Source organism: Anser anser (genome assembly GCF_964211835.1).
Source record: "Anser anser genome assembly, chromosome: 3".
Taxonomy (NCBI): Eukaryota; Metazoa; Chordata; class Aves; order Anseriformes; family Anatidae; genus Anser; species Anser anser.
This window is the reverse complement of record NC_139722.1, coordinates 78,802,931-78,826,298: the sequence shown is the minus strand read 5'-3', so window position 1 is coordinate 78,826,298 and position 23,368 is coordinate 78,802,931. Positions and strand designations below refer to the sequence as shown.

Below are 23,368 nucleotides of genomic sequence, written 5' to 3'. Positions count from 1 at the left end.
CAGCCACGGCAGATGGAAGAAGGCCAGCAGAGGTCTGTTATCGGGAGGGTCAAGGGCAGAGGTGAGAAAAGGTACAGAAGGAGCAGCATTAGCTGCTGGCTGCCATCGGTGGAGGAGTTCCTGTGTTCCCTGTGCTGTGTTTTCAGAGAGGTTTGGAGGAGGCAAACACCCAGCTGTCACTCAGAGCTCAGACGGGGCTCTGTCTCCATGGCTGGAGCAGTGTGTTTTGACTTTTGAGTAGTTGTGGCCTCAGTGAAGTCAGAGAACCTGACTGGAGAGGATTTTCAGTCAGATTGTCAGCTTTCAGTTAACTAAGGCTCTTATCTGCCTGCTTCGCAGTGACAACTGTTGCTCTGGGGCTGGGTGCCTTAGCCTTTCCCTTCTGGCACGTTCAACGTGAGTTGAATGACAGCTTCTGCTGGCTGCCTGGCCGTTCATTGCTTTGTGTAAAATAGATGTGGTGGTCCACAGAAAGCCAGCAAGAGTCTGGCACAAGGACTGCTGGGCCCAGGTGACACTTAAGCATTCTCTGAATGGCAGGGTATCCAGATATATCCAGTCCAATAGACGGTCTCTCTTCTGCTTTCCAAAAATAGCATTCCATTAACTGCAGCCCTCTCTTGGTCTGCTTTGCTAAAAGACTGTAATTAAAACATTAAAGCAAAAGTTCCTTCCTCCTGTCCCCCCAAGAGACTGCATCGCCCTTTGCAAAGCTGAGCGATTCCACCCAAAATACACAATCTGTCCCTTGGGTTCCCCTAATCTTAGTGCTTCTGAATTTGGTGCTCTGCCCTTGTTCTGCAGACAGCTTTAGCCAGATCTGGTCCTGGCCCCAAACACACCACCTCAGCCTCATCCAAGACATGGCTTGGCCCTGACCCCTCCCTGGCTTCCCTCTGAACTCAGTTTCTTCTCCCAGTCAGGAAGATTTGGGGTCTAGAGGCAGAGATTTCTCCCCTCTGACAGCATTAGGCGCCCTTGTACGCCTTGTACCAGGCACCTGGTCCACTGGGTCACCAGGACATGAAGTCTGCACCGTGCCAAGCTTGGCCCTGCACCCAGGCAGCCTTAGGCACCAAAAGGGAGCGGCGCTCGCTGTGACGTGTGATGTAAGTGTGGTTCCCTGTTGTACCCTACCAGTTTTATACCACTGGCTTCAGCTGGCAACACTGGCATGAAACAGAGCTTGGTGGTGAGTCTGGTTCTGGGTTTGCTTCAGCAAACTCATTTAATGGGTTTCTAGAAGGAGGAAAGTCACGGTAACTGATGGGAAATGCATCAGGTAAGAAATGACAGGTGTCTGACTGATAGCCAGGCATGTTAAAGATATGGGTATTTACTGGCAGGGAGAGTTACTGGAGCAAAATATTTTATGATTCATGGAAAAGAAATGTAAACATATAATTATTTTGTTTTACTTTCTCCTTTCCCGGTCACTGAGGACACTTGATTTAAAACGTTAGCTACCTGCCTAGAGAACAGAAATGTTTTCTGGGCAGATTCTGAGGCTGGTAACACCAAAGTAAACCTGTAGTCATGTTCCAGCATAGTCAGCGGAGTTCCTCTGCATTTACACCAGTGTTGTGGATGAGCTGCTGGCTCATGAGAGCAATCAAAGCTAATCGACGTGGCTGGAATTTGAAATTTCAAATGCTTCCCCTGAACGGTTTGTGAGCAATCTGCTGGCTAGGAATTATTTCCGGAAAGTACCCAGCAGTTAATTTCAAATCCCATATACATTTGAGATGTTCATAAGCTACTTGCGGACAATTTGCAAACAGAAAAAGAGGCTAAAATTCATCAAAATAAATGATCTACCATGAATTATTCATTTGGCTCCCATCAATCATGCCAAATGTCTCCCTTGTTGTTAGTCTCTGCGAAGAGATCAGGGATTGAATTTAGCTTAGAGACAGAAGTATGCTTTCACCCCTAGAGGTGCCTCTTCAAAGCAGACTCGCGGCATGTAGGTGATGTGAATAAGAAAGCTTCAGCGGCACAAACCGTTCCTGCTCTGTGGATAAACAGCAGATTTCAGTCAGCAGGGCTGTCAGGCAGACCGCTTCCACAAGGGCCGTGATTACAACAGCCGAAAACCCCCCAAAACCAAAAAAACAAACCCTGAACTTGAAGGGGATGGGAAAAGAGAGTTTGGCGTGTTCCTGGATGTGCTGTGTCTGGGTGTTTGTTCTGAGCAGGAAAGGCGCCTGTCAGCCCGTCCTAACAGCAGGCTGAGGGTGGCTTTGCTGAACGTACAGGTGAAGCGAAGCCTGGGTGGCTGAGAAATCAGAGAAGGGATCACTCCTTCAGAGTATTTCAGGCACCAGCACTGTTTCCTTTCCTTGCCTACGCCATCGGTCTCTGGGCATGCTGCAGCAAGGAGCACCGTGGGCAGCCCGAAGCGGTGTCCGTACAGCCTGGGGAGAGGGGCTGCAGCGGGAAGGCTCCGCAGCTCGGTCAGTATAGCGGAAAGCATATCCAGGCAGAGTGTTCGTGGGAACAAAGGTGGCTAATTGAAGGGAGAGGGCCTAGTTCACTGCTATTTTCCTCAGGTTGACACCAGAGAAATACAGCGGACACCAGCTGCATTTTGATAGATGACAGTGGCATTAGCACAAATAAGAGCGCTAAGAATAAATAAGCTGTCATGTTGAGAGAAAGCTGAATTTGATTCAAAGGCAATACATGCAGCAGCATAAGCCCTCGGCACTTAAAGGGCCCACACAAGAGGATCTCGTAAGCTGGCTTTAGTTGCAGCAGGGATGTATTATCCCTGATTTTTGGATAAAGGCATTGCTATGGCTGCATACGCAGTGACAAGCCAGACCCAACTCTTCAAAGCCTCAGCCCAGTGCCCGAGGTGCTAGGTTACAGCTTTTACCATTCAGAAAATGGATATAAATAGGGCATAATAGAGTTTCGGGAACCGAAATGCCACATAGCTGAAAGACAGGCACTGAATAGCAAAACTGATAAGAATTTGTGTTGAAGTAATCTCTTTGCACTTCTGTTTACATCCTCTGCCTTGCCACAGCCCCTTTGCTGTGCTGTAGACCCCCCCAGCAGCATTTAGTGCAGACAAACGGGCTCTGCGAGAGGGGTCGTGTAGAGGAAATTCTGATTTCTTTTTTAATTTTCTTTTTTCCTTACAGTGGATTAGGAACAGGTTCATCAACAGGTAGACATATCTGAGTTCGTTTCCTCTCTATTTTAAGCTTTTATCTCAGCCAATTTGACCTAAGAATGAATTCTAATTTACCTGTCTATTTATACGCAAAGTAACGTGATTTGTTTTATGGCACATTATACGCACACTGCCTCACGGCCTCAACAAGCGCCTGTCTCAGGTCTCAGGCAGGAGAAAGAGGGGGCTCAGCAGGTGACACCGGTGTCAGCTCACGCCTGCAAGGGGGCAACTCTGCCCCAGCATTGCGGGGTGCAAGCAGAGCAGCAACCTCGCTTGTCTCCCTTCCTGCAGCCAACTCAATGCCTTGTGCACCTGAGAAATCCCTACCAGAGCTTCACTGCCTTCCTATAACATCCCCAGCTCAGTGCCAGCTGGGGCAGGCAACCCTTTTGCCATCACCTGCCTCCTCTTGAGGCCTCCTTTTCAACAGGCTTCCAAAAAGGGATACAGCAGCTCTTTCCTAAGCCAAGCTGACTCCTTCCTGGGTCTCCTCCCCAGATTCGCACCTTCCTGTCAAAAATGGTGCTGGGAGGTGGCTGGTGAGCCCAAGTCCCACTCAGAGGCTGGCCCCATCCTGTGAGGAGCCCTTGGGGACTGGCTGAAGCTGCCGAGTTGACACCTTGGGTACGCACATGGGAAGGGGGCCTCCAGGGCTGTGTATTTTTTTTTTTTTTTGAGGGGTGGGTGAGAATGGGGCAGGGTGGCCTTTCCTGGCAAGGATGGAGGAGCAGCCCCACCACCTGAGCTGTGGGGCCACTGCCACAAGTCCCCCAGCTGAGCTGTGGTGGCCGTGCTCTCGTGTTGCAGCTGGTGGGAAGGGAAGGGGACGCTGGAGGCTCACTGCTGCTAAAGTACTTTGCCATTAGTGACACAGGCTCTGTTACCTCAGTTACCTCATGTTTCATTTTAAATACATTTGCTTGCAGACAGCAGTTTTGCAGTCTTTCTTACATTGCCATAGAAACAATCTTTTGCATTCCTCTATTTGTTGTGCATTTTTGTTAAAGGCTCTTTCTTCTTTACTTATCCACTCCATCTTTTCATTTGCTGCCGTTCTCTTCATTACGTTGTTCCAATTCCCTCGCCTTCTATCTTGACACGCCGCAGCTAAATATTTTCTCCATAAAGATTCTCAGCTCGCAGCCCCTACCTGTATAGCTGTCAAAATCCAATGGTGATATATCACGTAGATAAGGAAATTGGGCTAAGTGTGTGTGTGAGAGAGAGAGTGTACGTGTATATACACCCACAAGTGGCAGGCCGAGGAGAGGAGCGGGAGGTGGGAAGGAGTCTGATAATCTGGTGTCAGACTGCTTACCCTTGGCGGTAATGACACCGATTTTAATTTCGGCTTTGTGACTAGGGAATGAGGCTGCCCATCAGATAAGGGGCGTGGGACTCCAAGGGATTCCTCTCCCGGTTCACTTGGACTGGGAGGGAGCACGGCTTCGAACTCGTGTGCTCCACGTAATTATAAGAAGACAACAGTCTTCTTGGGCACGCTGATTAAACAGAGAGATTTTATGGTGAATCACTCTCCCCGGTGGATTGCATTTGATTGTTTGCTTTAGAAGACGAAAGGAAGAAAAAGGAAAAGGAAGATGTTTATGGCTTTTCTGGTTGCAAAGGGTGACTTTTGCTAACACCCGGATTAGATTTGTTTCCCTTCACCTCTGCTCCAGTTGGCAGAAAGCACCAAAGAAGAAATAAAAGCCATTCATGAGAAAAGAAAAAAAGCAAATACATTCAGTAACCGATCGCATGTAAACAAATATGTCTTTTTTTCCCCCAACTCCTCATGGGAGGCTGCTCTACTCCCAGCAAAAAGACAGGCAGTGGCACGGCCAGGATCCCATTGCACTGCGAGGCGGGCACGGAGCCAGGGATGGGGTGGGCTCTCCGAGGACAGAAACCAGCCCAGGGTGTGCCGGGCTGCTCAGCTTCTCCTGAGCTGCCCAAAATGTCTCCCAGCTCTCAGCTGGCACCGCTGGCTGCGGGACCCGGGAGATGTTTTGTCCAGCATTTCGTGTGCCGTGTGGTGGGTGAGGGAACGAGGGATGTAACCTGCACCTCCCTGCTAACGCTGTCTTTTCCCTTCCTTTTCTTCCTTTCCTTTTTTCCTATTCAAAAGAAGGGTTAACTGCTTTGCATTAACTCTTCAGTGATACCTCTTCTCACTTAAATTCCCCTTTGTCAGGGACGCAGCCATTCTGTATGTCCAGGCAACGAAACCGTGACACGTGGCCAGAGCATATAGGAATCCTAAAGTCCTGCTTGCCTTGTGTGACAGGAGGGTAAACAAAACCAGAATGTCTCCCGTAAACGGGGCAGGAGAAGAAGGATTAACAGCCGTAACAACGTTCGGATTCACACGCAGCACAAATTATGTGCCTTCCTTCCCTCGCATTTAGCAGATCCTTTAGGACTACCAAGTACTGCGATGATGGGGGTGGAGGGAGAGGACGGAAGGGGGAAAATGGGACGAGATTTAGCGTGATTCTTCCCACCCATCACAGTCTTCTCTCAACAGGAGTGTGCTCGGGGGGGGGGGGGTTGATTCTTGCTTTGTACAGATGCACTGGGCTTCTCTTAGTTGTTTTTATTATTTTTTTTTCTCCTTGAAGAAGCCCGGCACCAAAATCTGCTTATAGTACATAGTTATTAAGATCAAATGTAACAGTAATAGCACATGGCAGTCTTCTCTTTTCTGAATCAATTTGTACTGTGTACGAATCTTAGTCCTGTCAGATGAAGTGAACTGTGACACTGTCTATCCATCCATCAGGACAAATTGAGCTCTTCATACATTTACTCCCAGGACAGCTTGCTGCACTTGTGATTTATTCCTGTGGCAGAGTTTCTCTGTTTTGTAGGGCCAAATGTAAGAACCATAGGGTCACTAGGTCCTTCAAAATTGAGAGGGCTGCATTGGCCACCCTGGTGTCACCTCATCACTTGTGCTTTTCATATTTAGTTTTCCTCCAGTGTTGCTTGCTCTTTCATGTTTTTTTCTTGAATTGTATTTGCAGGGACCTCCTCTCCTATGCCACGCGTAGATGTCATGTGCACAAACTCACAGCTGACCCACAAAGATGATTCAAGCACTATTAGCTAATGGGAGCAATTAGTGCTGCCGGGCTACTTGTGTGGCAGAGCAGGGTTTGTTAGGGTAGAAATGCACACAAATCTTTAGCCTGGTGGTGATGCAGTCAGAGCTCATTAATAGAAGAAATTTACAGTAGTGGAAAACTGAGAGAGGCCCAAGAACTTCAGCTCGGTGGGCCTGAAATGTGTGCTAGTGCTGGAGCAGAGCCCCTTCGCCCTTTCCAGGAGAGGAGGGCCAGCCGTGGCCACGGGCTGCTGCTGTGCGTGGTGAAATTTCAGTATTTCCCCAGCAAAAGCCAGCCGGCTGAACTTCAGGGTATGAATTCCTCCCTTTTACAACTCCCTTTGAAACGGCGGGTACCATAATCTGACCTGTATGTGTTGGCTGGTTTTTTATGTGTGTGTGTAAGAAATATCTGTTTCTCTGTAAGAGAAGCTCACGGTGCTTGTTCCTGCATCCCGAATCCATAAAACTCTTTAGCTTCTCAGCTGCAGCTACTGATACTTCTCTTTTCCCAAGTTATTTTTCTCCCCTATCTGCTCTGGGGTCTTAATTACACAAGCAGCAGCTATGTGATGGATCAATACCTGACGCAGAGCAAGAGATGCTTCCTCGCGGCAGTGCGGTGCCTCTCGGTGCTTCCTGATGCTTGGACCATACGGGAGCATCCCGACCAACTCTGACCTCCGCTTCCATCTGCACTGGCTCCTCTAGAGCACGCTGCCTCTGTCCAGAGGTTTGTCAGTATGGTGGAGCATGGCTCCGCCATAAAACCATTTTGGTTGCAGAGTGAGCAGACGGTCCTTTTCCTCGTCCCTGATGGAGATGCAGCCCTGCTGGAGAGGGAAGGGTTTAGCTTTCTAGCTGAACATTTTTTATTTTATCTTTTTGCAAAAGAGGCCCCATTGCTCAGGCCAAAGAAAGAGCTGCTGCATGACACAGCAATGATGCCTTCACCAACACAGGCGCTCTGCTGCCCTCGAAGGACCCAGCCCTGTGACCAGAGGCTTCTGAGCAAAGCGTTTGCTTCCCTCAGCAGATGTGGTGGGGCTGCCGTGGACCTCCTGGAGATGGTGACTGAGGTCTGGGTTTGGAGCTGGGTAACAAAGCGGGGAAGTCTGCATGACCTGCTAAGTACCGAGATGTGCAGAAGGAGACCATGGGATCAGTTTCTTACACTCTTTTAAAACGTTCTGCGCCACCCCAACGAAGCAATGAGCTGTGGTAAATCACCCTTATATACCCTGATGCTTTAGTTAAAATGTTTCATTAAGCAGCTCAAGTTGAATGTCTGGAAAAGTTTACACCTCCCACAAATTCTCCTCTGCTAATGGAAAAGTCATGTAAACAAGTATCGCTTTATTATATCCATTGTTCCAGTAATGCCCCTTTCCAAATGGGAATGGCTTAAATCAAAACAATTTAGTCCTTGTCTCAATGTAATTGCTCTTCTGGCCAATTTTATTGAAGGGGAAAAAAAAAAAAAAGACCCTGAAAATACACTCATAGTTGCATGTCAGTGGGGAATAATGGCACCAGCCCTCACACTGTGTGCTGCTGGGAAGCCTTCTGCACGACACGTTTAAGGAGCAGTTGTGGAGCACGCGTTGCCCCCCGGGCCCACGCAGCCGCTGAGCTTTCTGCCCCCGTGCCTGCTCAGCCGGAGCATGGTCAGTGTGCTCGCAGCGCCGGCAGCACTGCAGCTTCCAGCGGGGTCCTTCCCGATTTGCGCTGGCTCGCGAGGCATCCCAGGCCAGCTCGGAGGCTTGTGTTCAGTGAGAGCCGCAGTTAAACCCGTGGGGGGGGAAATAAGGGGGTTCATCCTGGCCCCGTGACAGGAGGTAGTTTATAATCGCAAAAAATCGTGTCTGTGACGTTTGTTCTTTCCTGTCGTTTCTGATGGATGCGTGCCGTGACTCTTCTCCGCTCTTACCCATGGGCACGGCGGGGGGGGTCTGTGTGGGGTTGGGACCCCACTGATGCTCTGCGCTTGCCTTCAGGGCTTTTGGTCACTCGGAGCTCAGATCCTCTCCCACAACTGGCCTGAGCTTTTTGCTGCAGAGCTCTTGGGCCCGAGGTGAGGACAGCCCTCCAGCCCAGATGGTGCGGTTTCTCTGACGCTTTTATTCCCAGCTGCTCTTTGGAGAAGCCTTTGCACCACTCACACTGCTGGTGGGGGATGCTCTAACACGTCTCCCTTGAAGCTGTGCTGGGACGGCGGGGCAGGACTGCGGGCACAGCTCCTTCTGCATGTGTCAGGGCAGGGCAAAAGGCTTCGGCGAGCACCGCTCTCCATTCAGCCGTCTGAACCGTGAAAGCTTGCAGGCAATTTCCCTGTGGGGTCTTGCACTCAGAGCTTTTAAACTCTGTCCCCAGCTCTGCTTTTCAGTTTTCTCGGCGACCTTGCATGAATCGCTCAGCTTCCTGGGCCCTCGAGCAACCTTACTGTAAGAGCGGCACCGACCTGACCCTGCGCAGCAGCTGGGAGCCTGCGGGGTGCCCCGTCCTACACGCACGCGATTATTTCCTACAGATCACTAGGCAAAGCTATTTCAAGAGACGGCGTTAGTGCAAGCACTCTTTCTGCATCTTTGATCACTTGTCTGACATCGAGTAAGGAGAACCAGATGCTGTACCATACGGGGTACTTTGAATTCTCTGCTCTGTTTTGGGGAGAGAAAGGGGAAAATGAGACCGAGACAGTTACTGGAAGGCAAGCCAGATGCAGCCGATAACTGTGCTATGTATAAAATATTTAATTCCACAGTATGAGTCACTCTGACTAGGCTGCTATTGACCTGGGTAACCTTAGTGAATATTGCATAAAAGGCCCTCTCGTTTTGTCACTATAAATAAATTCTGTGATTATTCATGGGGAACGCTGGGTTTCTGTTACCACGAGCAGCATTACAACAGCATTACGCTCGAAGGTTGGGTTGCGTTCGTAGGGCCTGCGGGGCATCTGGGGCTGCCCTCGCGGGTCACTGCCTTGAAGGGGGCTGTGCTGCTGCCCTCGAGCACCTCTGCCCCTGCCTGGAGGGAGGAGAGGTCTGCACCTCTCTGCCAAGAACTGCACTGAAAACATTGAAAATATTGGGCTGCAAAAGTGTGGCACGATGATTGGAAAAGTAACAAGAGGAGCTGAGGAAAAGGATGGGAAAGGAACTATACACAGCAAATAGAATAAAGAAAAGGAAGAGTTAAGGTCTCTCCCTCCATGCTTCCCACCCCCAGGCTAATTTTAATTACTGTCTACTGCTTTATGGCACAGTCACCTCCTGCTCCACGTGCTGTAATTGGGCTGCCACATGCTATACCCACCCTGCAGGACGTGACAACTACCTGTTGGATAACCAGAAATCTGTGCGGGGATCTGTGTTTGCGACAAGCCGTGCCTGTGGCCAGTCCCACACCGAACCCACCTTTGATCCTGAGCAATGCCACGCAGCCTCCTTCCCCTGCAAGGGTGTGAAGGAGCTGAGCTGCTCTCGTCCTCTGCTTTAGGAGGGATTTCTGTAAGCCCAACAAGACAACAACGTGGGCTGTCGCCTCTGGCAGTGGCTGTACACATCAGGCAGCCCCAGGCAGGAAGGGAAGCGTGTGCCTGAGGTCCTAAAGTCCTAAAAAAGGACCCTAAAAGAAGGAGAGACACCTTGGACAAGGAGGGGGAGGGAAGGGCAAAGCGACTGGTGTGCAGACCAGACACCAGAGCAGGGAGCTATTCGGGTATGTCAGAGCTGCCCTCGTTATGTTTTATTCCTGTATTTACTGATGATTAAGCACTGGGGAATGAAAAGGCAATTAGATACTTAGCCTGAAGTGTGGCCTCTTGATTTTTTGTCTGAGTCGTGGCACCGAAAGGCAGTCCTTAACTGGCTCTGTGGTTGTGAGGGGAGCAGCACAGATCTGCACAGGAGACATCGCTGCCCTCCAACAAGCATCAGCTGAGAGCAACCATGGGTGGAGAGGTGCCTGGTGGTTGGGTTATGGTGCTTGCATCTAGGATGGATGGTGGTGTCAGCTTTAATAGTGTTCAGATAGGGGATTGACCATCCGTCAACACAAATTTCTGGTCTCCTTCCCCATTGTGTGCCCTGCCCTGGGCCTCCTCGGTGTCAAACCTTCTCCCAAGCCCTCATGATGGTGCTGCAGAGGGGGCTCTTCCCACCACCGCATCCCATCTGCCCCATCCTTTCATCCCACAAAGCACAGGCGATGTCCCGTTGACCCACAGTGTTTTTCAACAGCCATCTTGTGCCTGCAGTTGTCTTCATTGGCCATGTAAGCCGGTCTACCAGGTATCTCAGCTGCTCAGCTTGGTCTTCACACCATGTCCTCACACAGACGGTGAGCCCTGTGGCAGGTGAAGGTCTTCTCTGTTAATTACTTAACTCTTCAAGTCCTTTACTTGCAAACATCTCTATCCACAAACCAGGTAACTAGAATATCGTAGGCTTATTTTACGGCTGGGAAAATTAAATCCATGGAGTGATCAGCAGGGTTTAAATGGAAAGAGACATATGTTAAATGACTTTCCAAGAACATTAATGTGTTCGCTGTCCCCAGAGTCCTTGGCTTAGATTCAGTAGCAGAGAACATAATTGTAATAGAGTGGCGGTGGATTGCTTTAAAATTATTTTCATGTTTGAATTAAAAGACCCACCTTACAGAAAGCGCCTGGGTATGTGTGTGTGTGTAGGGGGGGGGTCATGATAAATGCAAGCACCCAGCTAACAGAGCATCACAGTGTTGATCTGGAAAAAGCTTGTTCATGCTATTTACCAGAGTTTCTGAAGCTGGAACTAAAATATGAGCTAGACCATTTTCAGTTCTTTTTCTCATACCTACAAGTTTTACTGTACACATTGTCACCCACCAAAAGTTACTGTTTTCACAGAAAGCTGGAAATAATATTAAGCACTGAGGCATGAGTAGCCAATGGAAATTTGCTGGGGTGATGTGATACCACTAAACAGACAATCTTGCAGCCAGTGCAGATACAGCTGGAGTCTCTCTCTGCTCCTTGCACAGTCCCAGCTAAACTGCTGAATTAACCTCTTCCCCTGGAAAGCACGTGTGATACATTTCTAACTCACCTTTGGCTCTTAAATATTTTTACACCAAACACGCCGCTCTGCTCTGCAAGCATTTACACAGCGCTCACATTATCGATGCAGTGTACACACAGAGGTGTAGGGGGACACATTTTCAGAAAGTGTGCGTTGAGTGTATGTTTAAAGATAGGAGCAGTGGCGTAAAATTAGGAGCAGTTTCAGGCACGAGCAAGGCAGCAAGCCCACTGCAGTGCTTGGACTGGGGGAGAAGGAGGGATTTTGGAGAGCAGGTTACTGATGGCAGCACCGACAGGGCCCTGCTGCTTGTAAAACAGCGCTGGCACCTGACTTGCTGACCTAGAAGGCTCTAAGATCTTTCTCGGGAAGCCACAGCTGCCATCTGAAATGCCATATGCAGCTAGAAGGAGTTGTGCAAAACACTGCATGCCTCAGCTGAAAACCCTCCTTTTTGGTGTCAGTGTTGCTACAGAGCTACAGAAGGTTTTGTGCTCTTTGCGATGCTCTCAGTCAATAGTCCTCAATGCCCAGTAACATACGTGTTTGGGCCAAATTATGTTCATTTTTGCACTAGGCAAGCTGCGCCTAACATTCTGTGCTTCCTTTTCCTTGCAACTTTTGCATCAAAGACAAGCCCTGTTAATGAGCTAAAGCTTCCTCCAAATGAAAATTGAAAGTTTTTTTTTCCTTCCCCTTCTCTCTTTCTCTATAATGATTATTTTTGAAATATTCAATCTTCATAGAGAGACCAAAAGCAAACTCTGTCCCTGAGCGAACATAAATTCATATTTCAACCACGTGTATATTTGCATGCATATACATACCTAAATATGAAACAAACAAACAAACAAAACAAAGCAACAGCAACAGCAAACCCAAAACATGGCATTGCTGGGACTTACGTAGACAGTTTGGGCAGTCTATTTTATTTATTGCTCTTCCATTTTGAGAGGAAAATTGGATTTGGGGTGGTGTCTGTCTATGAGAGTGCATTATTTGAGTTTAAATCTACATCAGGCTGTAACAAAGCATATCCCGTATCACAGTTTCTGTTGCGTCTGATACAAATTCTATATTTTAAGAATATTTATGCATATAGGATTATTCAGTTTGGTGGCAGAAGTGTTGCATTCTCTATTTTCTTTTTGAAGGGTATTTCTGGTTGTTACTGATGAAGTTGACTGCAGTATTTGCAAAAATTCAGCCTGTAGAATCGGTGGAAATATGTATCGGCTGGTGAATACTCAGTGACCCCAGTAAACAAGTGTTGATTTTGCATCCTTTTTCCTCTGCTTGGGAAGGGCTGACAGGGATTGAGAGAAGAAGAAATGGAGGCTCCCCCTCCAATTTTTGAGTGGGGATGAGCCCCACCAGGGACAGGGATCCCCAGTGGTTTGCTTGCTGCAGCTGTGGATTTTTCCTGGGTCTGGCTAATTTCTGCTAAGTCTTTTTGCCAATGTTTTAACAGAGAGCTGACTGGGAGGAAAGGGCAATAAAATCCGTTTCTCATAAATTATTACATCTTTATTTATCTGAACAGGACCGGCCAGGTTTCAGCAACGAGTTGTCTAAAACTTCTACATACATCTGTGGTTGCTGTACCCAAATTTTCCATTTGTCTCGTCTCCCTGTGCCCAGGTTCTGCAGTTACTTAGGCCCATCCTGGGCTTAAAAAACAGGAGCAGCACTACTAAGCTCTCTCATATTCCCTTGATGGCAACATTTTTTCCCTTGTGTCCTAGGCAGTTCTGTCAACTGCTTTACTTCCATGACAGGGAAGCTGCATTTCACTGCAAATGAGATGCTTTCTTGGTGTGTGACTGTAAAATACTTTGAAACCCTGGTGGATGAATGATGTTGCATCATAAATATAAAATGAATATTGTTTTACGGTTCCTGAAATATTAATTTGTGCGTGGAGCCACTTTTGGAATGTTTTTTACTAAATGTAAAGATCCTTTTGAGTCCTGAATGTCCTTGCTTTGGTTTTTATTATTAATATTCCCTGCAGGAGACATTGACTTTCGCTTCCCCTAGACATGCTGACTCCTGCCTGCCAGAGTGATTCAGCAGCTTGCCACTCACTTTTACAGAAGGAAACTTTTCCCCTGGCTTCTTCTGCTGGCCTGGTGTGACCATGGCCAGCTATCAAGTGACATATTCGTGTGGCTGGTTGATTCCTAACACAGAGCCACTGCTGAGTAGCCGCGCAGCCGTGAGCTCCTTGTCTAGCTGGTGGCTTTGTCCTTTTTGCAGAGGGGAGCCCTACAGGGAGAACCAGGGCGGCTTCACAGCTTGCCCTTTTCCAGGCAGGGTAGCAAAAAGTAACCAAAAGTTATTTATAATTGAGGTTGGCTGCTGACTGTCACAGTCATCTGGGTCTATAAGGGGAAGTCTATAGAAAAACACTGCTTGTTTGTTTAACTGTGACAAATACCCATAAAAAATGCAAGGGATGGGGAATGATCAACACTTCCTTTTCTTTCTTTTCCTAGCCAAAAATGGGGACAGGTCATTATTTTTAATTTAAGATGAGGAGAGGAATGTCACATTACAGTGTTTTAATTAAATTTTGATTTTCCTAATAAAGTGTTAAATAGCTGTCAGTGTTTAAAAGAACAAAGCCTAACATAAACCAAATCGGAGACAAAGATGCATATACCTGCCTGCATACCAACCAACTGGTATGTCTTGTTTTATTAAAGCATGCTATATGGAGCTAAATTATGTAGGTTTTATGGATCCCTAAATTACACGTTTTTATCGATCTCTTGTCACTCTTAAAAATATATTATGAAGAAAAAAGAAAGCACTCTTTGGTATTGAAAAGGAAATTCAACTGCAGCACATAAAAGATCTGGGAAACTATAATTCAGTGGACAGGGCTGACACAAATGTCAAACACTTAACTGTAGCTAATTAGTTTTAAAAATTCCTGATCATTTGCCTTTAGGGACCATACAGGGATCCAGTGCTGTAAGTCGTTCCCAGGACAACTTTCCCCGTTGCCCTAAGGTCGGCACTTCAAAGCAGATGGCTTTGTACAAAGCTTTCCTACCCCCCAAATCACCTAAGAAGCTTCTCAGCCCCTGACCTGGGAAATGGGGACGTGGAGTCTGCGAGCCAGGGGCGGCAAGAGCCAGTTTTCCACAGCAGGATCATTTTTGAAAACCTGGCCTCTGCCTGGGTCCCAACCTGGGAGGAAAGATCGCGTCAGCCGCCAGCTCCGCGTGTGGCCTGCGGTGCATGGACGCCGAAAAATTTGGAGGCCCTCGCTGGTGCTGGAGGAAGAGCTCGGCTGAGAGGAGCCGGCAGCGCGCGGGAGGCTGCGCAGAGCCCCGTCGCTTTGTCCCCTTGCAGCAGTCGCCGCCGACGTGGAAATACGCCTCGGCAGAGCTCACAGCAAGTTGGCAGTGGGTTGGAGGACTACGCAGTTCGCCTTGTTTGCAGGGAGGAGGTGGGATGGAGGAGGAGAGTGTCATCGGTGCTGCTCCTCTGGGCTGGATGTGTGGGGTTTGGCTGGCGGCCATGGCACGTCCGTACCCCGCCGCAGATCGTTACCTCGGCCTAGGTGTCAAGTGACTCGGAGCGATCGTTTTTATGTCTTTTCAGAAATTAGTCTGCTTCTCCTGTGGCCTCTTGCTGTTGCTGGGATTGAGCTGCCCGCCCCAGAATGGGCATCTCCGTTGGTATTGCTTGAGCTCATAACGCAAAACAAACCAGATGCTCGTGTCTGATAGACCTGAACATAACCTCAGTGCTGTCTTTTCTTGTAATGGAGAAATCCCTTTGTTTAGCCTGTCTCCGAAACTGGATTTTTGTGCTGGAATAAAGACAAATATGAAATATGTACTCATATCCTGGGACTTGTTTGTGGTATTCAGCTACTAAAAATTCAGCTGTGGCTTTCATAAGTTGTTACTAATGTTTGAAGTCGCTTTTTTACCTTATCTGCAAGGAGCACCTGCACCGCTGTATTTACTGAGAGCAAGACTATTTCTTTTGTTTCTGCAGCGAGATTTAAAAGAAGGGACAGGGCCAGTTTGTATGCTAATAGGGGTATGAGCAGAATGTTAATAGCTGAGATAAACAATAATGAACAGAAAAATAAAAGTACTTTGGTGGGCCGTCTTGAAGCTGAGGGCTGGGTTTCTGCTTTTGAGGGCCTTTTCACCCCAGCTTGCCTATATGACAACCGGATTTCATTCTAATACAACTTCTGGTGGAGGAAAGGTCTGAGTCTGGCTTGACAGCAAGTCTGCTTTGAAAGTCCATTGAAATTCAAAAATCCTATTTTCCAACAGCCTTCCCTCAGCACTTTACAACTTGTGTCTCCGAACGAGCTTGTTCGCAAGAAACTGAAATGTGAGAGCTTAACATTTGAAGACTTAGAAATGTTGTGAGCGTTTTGTGCAGGCCTCGCTGTCGCTTTGACTCCAGTCTCCCTGAGGGCTCTGACCTGCGAGGGGGATGATGTCCTCAGGACATCTGGTTCCCTCTTCCACCTTCTCCTGCAGCCCTCCCCAAGGAGGCTCCCACTCAATTCACATTCTCCACCCATTTCTCCTTCATGCTTTGGTATGCAGGCTATGGCCACCCAGGGTCCACCTCAGGGCCACCTGAGATGTCTGTGCTGGGGGGACAGGGACCTCCCGTAGAGGAGCAGGGCAACCATCTGAGTACAAGGCCCTCTGCACCATCCCGCTGGTGAGTCAGAGCTCCTGGGCTCAGTCCTGCTGTGCGAGGAACCGCTGGGGAGCTTTTGAGCGTGCCACTTTGAACCCACACACAGAGTCACTTGTTCCCGAAGAGAGGATGTGGTGTCACATGCTGGTGGTTATTTGCGAACCTGGGAATGCTAACAAGAACCTGAGCTGTGGCTTGCTGACAGGGTGGAAACGTGCCTGTGAAGGGCCTTGGCACCTGGTGACTCATCCCTGCAGCATTTGATGTGGAACCAGGTAGGACATTGCCTGGCAGGAGGCTTCGTCTGAGGACCCAGCACATCGGCCGGTTGAATCTAGACAGGTTTATCACATGTGTTCCCTCCCTGGCCCAAAGGAGAAAGGAGGCAGCACTCTGGGTACCTCTGAACCTGTTCTGTGCAGAGGCTGCTGGTATATTTTTCAAGGAGAGCAAGCAAACTGCTGCGTTTGCAAAGTTTAGCACATTATGGTCCATGATGACAGTCATGCTGCTATGTACATGCAGGTTGCCACTGTGCAGTTACAACGGGGCTGTAAATGAGCCTCTGAGGCATTAATTCACAAAAAAAAGAAAGTATTTCATGTTTTCTTCTAGGATAAGGAGCATAAGATGTTTCTTCCAGGAGCTTTAAGGAGAGGGTAAGGCCTCTCTACTGTCAAGGAGCTGAAATAACAGTGGTCATTGCTCAAAGTGTAGGGCACGCTCAGGGCACAGTGTGAGGGAATGCGTGTGCCTAGGAGAGGAAGGCAGGAAGCCCACGGAAATCAGAACTGGAGGCAGCAGAGAAAGTCTTCAGCAGTGCTTGGAAAGTTGCTGGGAGCCTGGCATTGAAAGAAATGCCAGAGTCAGGGGACTTTCTCAGTCATGGCTGTGGTGGGCAGAGGATGATCTCCTGTTGTTTGAGTCTTGAGTATCCACGGATCAGGACTTTTCCCTGGCTTTGGCAGATAAACAGGGATCTATCAAAGACCTGGTGGTTGGTCACAGCTTCCCCTAAGAACAGAAACACCCTGCAGAGCCCCAAGCTTCATCGAGTTGTTTATGCCAGGCGTAACAACAACAGAGAATAAGAAACACCAAATTCTGTTTTCTTCTCACTCCTGCAGTAGCGTGAGAGAGGATATATCTTCCTCCTTCCTTTGGCCAGCAGTTCTTCAGAGATCAGGGCACAAGTGAGGGCTGCCTCACCTACCTGCTGCAGTAACTGGTGCCTCCTCCATAGCCCTTCCCATATTGCTCAAGCCAGAGAAGGGCTCCCACCTGTGGGAAGAAGACTGGCTAACGCTGACAGCCTCAAACCTCATGTATATGCAGGAGTGCTGCATTTAAACAGTGAGGGATGACGGGGTGATGAGCAGATGTTTCACATGCACATACACCAGTCCCCCTGTGCTGGCTTCTCCTCTGTTCCCAGAAGCAGAATGCATGGGATGGCACCACAGGCTGACGGTGTGGGACAGGATCATGAGTTCAACCCTACCCCAAAACAACTGATAGAAACAGGCTTCTGCCATGCATCTCTCTCCATCTTTAGGTGGCAATTATAAAACAACTGGGAGTTTTATTCTTTGCTAGAGGTATCTAGCAGCAATCTTCCTGAAGCAAAGCCAAAGTGGCTGTGAGCTGGGCCACGCCACAGACACGCCAGGGTCGGAGCCAGCATCTCCTGCAGCAGCAGCCATAGAGCTCCTGCTGGGGGTGATACCAATGTGGAGGTCTCAGGAGCAGATGCTGAGCCTAGATCCCTCTTCCCTGGGGCAGGACTTCACCCACAGCTGGGGGCAGTGTTGGCGATGTATTCAGGTGGACAATTCACTGGTGCTGACCAAGTCCCAGCATGCCAATCTGAAACATTCTTCTGAAAATGAGGTTGGCTGGGAAAAGCTCAAGTGTTTCTGCTGTCTTCTAGGTGGGTGGAGGTAGGGAGAGTGTTGCAGATGGGATAAAAAGGATATTGAAAGGGAGCTGAAGAAGCAGGGAGCCTTAAGCAGCACTGCTCAGAGCATGCACATACTTACAGAAATGCTCTGGAAGCCAGTTCATTATTATTGTGAATGCCACTGAATGAAACCAGCTACAAGCAAATGCTGTTCATGATGCTACACCAGAATCTTGCATCAGCATAAGCCAGCAGGGGACATTAAAATCAAAGTGGAACTGTATTTATATTCTGGGCATAAACTCAGTCTATACCACTGGAGATAATATACACCCTCCCCATCATCCACCTTCAGGGAGTTCACACCTCCCTCTGTCCGTCTGACTCCCACTTGGGCAGTGGTTACTTAAAATACCATGGCATGAGCTGCAGGTTCCCTTTGAGACACAATCTTTTCCAGTCAAAGGCCTTTGGAGCAGGGCACTATCTCTTTAGTCTGGAGTTACGGCATTCATATTAGCAAGTCTTCTAAGGAATTCATGTTCAGAAAACATACGCTCTGCAGAAATGTTTCATGGAAATGAGATTTCAAGGGGCAAAAATAGCACAGTACTCTGAGATTGCAGAAGGTGGAGATCTTTTTTTTCCCCCCATTCTCCCAGTAATTAATTTCTCCTCTGGCATACTTTGAGGAAAATACTTTCTTTCTTTAATATGCTGTCTACCTGTTAAGGAACATTCTTTCAATTCATTTTTTTAAGCATGCACAACTTTGATCAAGTGTTCATCATAGATCTGACAGAAGAATGTAATGCTGTTGAGCATTTTCCTTGTAGAACGCTCATCAGTGTTTTGTGCACTTAATCAAATCCAAGTACGTGATAAGTAGGTTTCATCCCGGTGAAACCATTGGAATCGCTTCCAATTCTACAAGAGCCGTACTTAGCTATCTCTTTGCACAATGTAAGTGGCGGTAACTCAAACTCAGATTGTATCCGACTAAACAGTAATGGTTGTGGAAACAATTCAGTATGCTCTAGCCCTGTTTTATAATAGTCACTTTCCTACCAGACTTTTGTCTCAGGCTAGTGAGTCTTTGCTGATTCAGACCATGAATGTTTCTGCCAACCTTTTACCTCTGGAAGAGCATAGAGAAAGACACCATTTATCTGAATGGTCCAGACATTTCATTCACGTCAAAAGTCAACTGAAGCCTTAATGTCCTGTTAGCTCAGATCAAGAACCTCTGTTTGTGGTTCAGAGCCATCAAAAATGGAATTTATATGTGGACCTTTCTATTCAAAACTCCTCCCTATTCCTGAAGAAAACCCATTGCCTCAGAGCCTGTTCCCTAGTGACAGTCACGTGCAGAAATATCCTTCATTGTTAAAGACCAGTTCAAGGTGTTTGGGCCTTTCCCCTCCTCATATTGACATAATAATAGTTGCTGGCTCACCTCAGCCACAGGGTTGCATGATAAACTGTATATATCCCACCAGTTTCGTCTTGATGTAAAATGGCAGGTCTGGTTTTGAAGGAAATCACAACATCCTTAACTTTAGGCTGACTTCATCTTCAAAGCTTAGCAATAGTATGATTCTTGGACCAACTCTGACTTTGGCTGTATCCTCCAAATTGTCAAACATATGGAAGACTGAGGCAGCAGGTTGCAGATCTGCTGTACACAACCTTTTCTCCTCATAGAAGTGCATCTGGGGCCACAGGTTTTCCTTCAGCTGGCACTTTCAGGCTCTCAGACTTAGGAAGAGTCGCAGCTTATTGCACAGAAACCTCTCTCTGCTCAGGCACTAGGCAGAGGCAGAGGGAAAGCAGTGGATTTCAGCCACTCAAATGGATTCTTTGGGCATCTACAGCTTTTGTGTGGGTGACGTTCTTTTTTTCTTAATCCGGAAAAATAAATAAAACTACTTGAATCCAAATGGTCCATATGAGTCACGAAGAAACCGTTCTTCCTCCCCCTGAGACAGTTAGTCACCCTTTCACTACCAGAAGGCAGAATTTGGGTAGTTCTGACTGCACAGGAATGCAGATGATGAGAAATTGTTCTTAGATATAGGAAATGATGTTTATCATCCCATGAGATGGACAAAATCCCCTCTCTAAATGCTGAACAGAATCACCCTTTACAAGCAGCAAGTGCTCTATTGCAAAGGATTTGTCTTGCCAAGTGGCTTTTGTTGTACCTGTATCTCTGAAAACTCTGATTTGTAGGTTATATTTTGGAGAACTGTTGACATGGAGGAGATTGGTGTGCTACAGAAAGGCTACAGAAGATTATGTCACTAATTTTGCTGTGCAGGAAGGCATCTCAGAAAGTTTCTGATAACCTTTAAGGAGTCTTTGTAGCATGTTCATACTTGGGAGTATGGGAATCCTGTCCAAGTCCTGCCTTTTCATCGACTGTTGCACTGAAGAAACTATTCAACACTTGCATCTCAGCTTCCCAACTATGGAATGGGAATTGCAAGGGGAATTACAGCTGTCCTGTGCTACAGTGTTATTCTGCGGCTGAATTAGTCAGTATTAGGAAATCACTTTCAAGCAATAAAGTACTACATTTTTAATAGTAAAGTTGCCCTTTTCCCCAGGAGTCCTATTGAAAACCTCTCAACCTTGACAATAAATGGAAATTGAAATCTTTTGCGTACTCAAATGAATGCATTATTTTAATTTTTTGAAGGGATAAGATTTTGTGCAGAAGGTGATTTTGAATATTTAGCAACATAAATTTAGCTAAACCTTTTTGCTTCCGTAACTATGATTTTTAATGCAATTCTCATAGTATTTTAGATTGAAAATGAGGAAATATCCTTTGGCTCGAGTCCAAAGTTGCCTCTGTTTTTTTGATACCCTTTCAAAAAATAAAGGTCTAATTTTCCTTTCCCTGGTGCACTTTATAGTCATTTACACAAGTAAAATGCTATTATTCTCTCCTGGAAACATGCACCAAAATGCAAATTACTCTACAAGAGGAGCTAGCATCAAACTCAAGGACTCCAGAGGATAAGGGCAAATGAGCAGCCTGCCATGAACAGCCTAGAGAGTCAACTTAAAGCCTGTCACCTACTTTATGGTCATAATCCATGTTCAGAACCTTACCCTACGGCAAAAGAAAGGTACCTTACCTGTGGAGGAAAGTGGAGTAAATACCTCACATTCACCACAGTCTCAAAGCACATAAATGATTGTAAATGCACTGCTGATCTTATCACTTGGCAACTCTTCTGTTGGGTCCGTACCCTCAGACCAATCCACGGCAAATGTCTTCCAAATAAAAACTGCAGCTCGCTGTGTACACTCAGCGCGCGCGTTGCCTTGCCTGTGTCACAAATCAAACATCGGCTGGCAGCCTGTTTAGCAGGACCGGTTACAGAGCACACTTCAGCTGCGAGCAGAGCCAAGGGCATGCTAAAAACAGCCCCGTGCTGCTTGTCCTTGATCCCAGTTGCAGACTGTGCCTGGGCCGGCCTGCGGAGCCGTGCGCCAGGCTCAAGGAGCAGCATACTGCTCCCCAACCACAGCCAAAAAAATTGGCTTGGGTTTGGCCCAAGCTTTTACAGCTCCTGACCACAGCTTGCTTCCCCTTGGGTGCTGTTCTGGTTAAAAACCCACACCTGGGGTTGAAGGGCTGCAGGGGTCTGGGCAGTCAGTCAGTCAGGGTGGGCTTTATTTTCCTTTTAAAGCAGGCGATAATCCCCCAGCCCTGTGCCATGCGGGGTTGTTGGCAAACATCAGCCATACGGCCTTGTCTGCTGGCTGGCCCCACGTACTGCTCTTTTGGCCTGGGGGAGGGGATAGACCTGAAGAGGCAATTTTGCTTGAAAATGAGAAACGGTCAAAGCAGCTGGCAAACCTGGCCTCTGAAAAAGAGATACGGAGAGAGAACAGGAAAGCAATTACTTCAGAAAGCCAGGTTACTCCTTACTCCAAATTAGTTGAGCTGCTTGGAAAAAACCAACAGATAAACCTTTTTGTAGCTCAGCTGATGCCTTTGCTCTTTGCTCAGATTGGTGCTCTGCTACCAGTGAAGCAGCAATTTCCTATGGACGTGCTTCACCAGGTCTCAGTGCACAGGCCCAGAATCTGTGGCCCAGTGGCTGTTTTGTCCAAGCATGAGGCAACCCTACCAATTCTTGTGAGATCTTGGAAAGCTTTGGTGGGGAAGACACACAGATCTGGAGGAGGCCACATTTCCACTTAGTGAAATCCTCCTTGAAGTGGTACAACCCTCCGCTGATCAGCCATTTGAGAACCTGGTCTGAACAAAGCCTGGCCCTAGAGATACAAAGAGATCAAGGTCTGTAGACGTATCCAGGTGCCTATGCAATTGTCAGACTCCCCAGGTGACATAGCTAAGTCACTGACCGCCTATGCTTCTTCCTGAAGGCTGTGAAAGTACTCAACAGCTTTCAGGGTCAGGCTTGTGATCCTCATTTGAGCAGTGGTTGTGGTATCCAGGGAGAATTAATATATGTATCGTAAATGGACTTGGTCTCTTCTTGATGCATGTGCAAAGAAGTATTTTCGTGATGTGGCTCATTGCCAGTGTTCCTTAGAAAGTCACATATGTAATTTTTCATCTATACGTTGATAAAATACTATAATTAGTTTCTGAAATATTTCTAAATCTCCTTTTGCAGTAGTTAACCCCTGTTTGCTAAGAAAAAAGAAAAAAATGACTTTTCCCTTGAAGTCCCAAACAAATAGCTTATTTCACCATCCCAGTGGCTGTGATATGTGATCAGGCACCAAAAGCTACGCGCCTCTTCCTCCTCTCAGGGCACTCATGTGAAAAGTCAGCTGAAGGGACTCTGTCAGTCAATTTTCTGACTTGCTTCATGGTTTTAATTTCTGATTTTAATGCTGTGTTAGAATATTTTTTTTACATTTAATGTTAATGTCTCTAGATGATTTCTGATCACTTGAGATTAATAACAACATCCTGCCCCTTGATATCTGATTTGGGTGTATCAAATTATGTTCAGTCTATTCTTGCAACTGCCCAAATTAGCCAGTAATCCTAATTTGTTGCTAGTCCTGTCCATCTCTCAAAGAACAAATTAAAACAAGACTGTCTCATATGTCAATTAAGGTCTTATATCTTTCCTTCCATCCCTTTCTTTATTGATAGGCTTTATTTTTTCCCCTTTCTTTTTTGTGATCACGAAGGCCTCTAGATTTACAACTCTTGAAGTCAAAGTACTTTATCTACAGATCAAGAACAGCAAAGAGAGCAGCAGTTTTCAGATTATCCTGCCCATCCATCTCAGTCCTGGAGGGCGCCAATTTATGAAATGAGAATTGGACATTCTCAGTGTCTGCTTCATCTTCTGCTGAAACTGCAGACGGGGAACAAATCACTGGCTATTTCAGGGTCTAAGGGTGGCAGAATGAAG

At 47.3% G+C, this 23,368-nt stretch overlaps 1 protein-coding gene across 2 annotated transcripts in view; it reads left to right on the top strand.

Moving 5' to 3' along the window:
- The window catches only part of URB2 (URB2 ribosome biogenesis homolog), a 73,287-nt gene that overhangs the window by 33,170 nt on the left and 16,749 nt on the right, over window positions 1-23,368 (top strand). The window contains exon 9 of one of the 2 annotated variants that reach the window (XM_083831075.1): window positions 14,319-14,507. The exons of the other annotated variant lie outside the window; for it this stretch is intronic. Coding sequence (XP_083687201.1) covers window positions 14,319-14,345 — 27 coding nt within the window. The 3' untranslated portion in view covers window positions 14,346-14,507. Of the gene's footprint in view, window positions 1-14,318; window positions 14,508-23,368 lie in introns of those variants that run through there. 2 annotated transcript variants of the gene reach the window in all.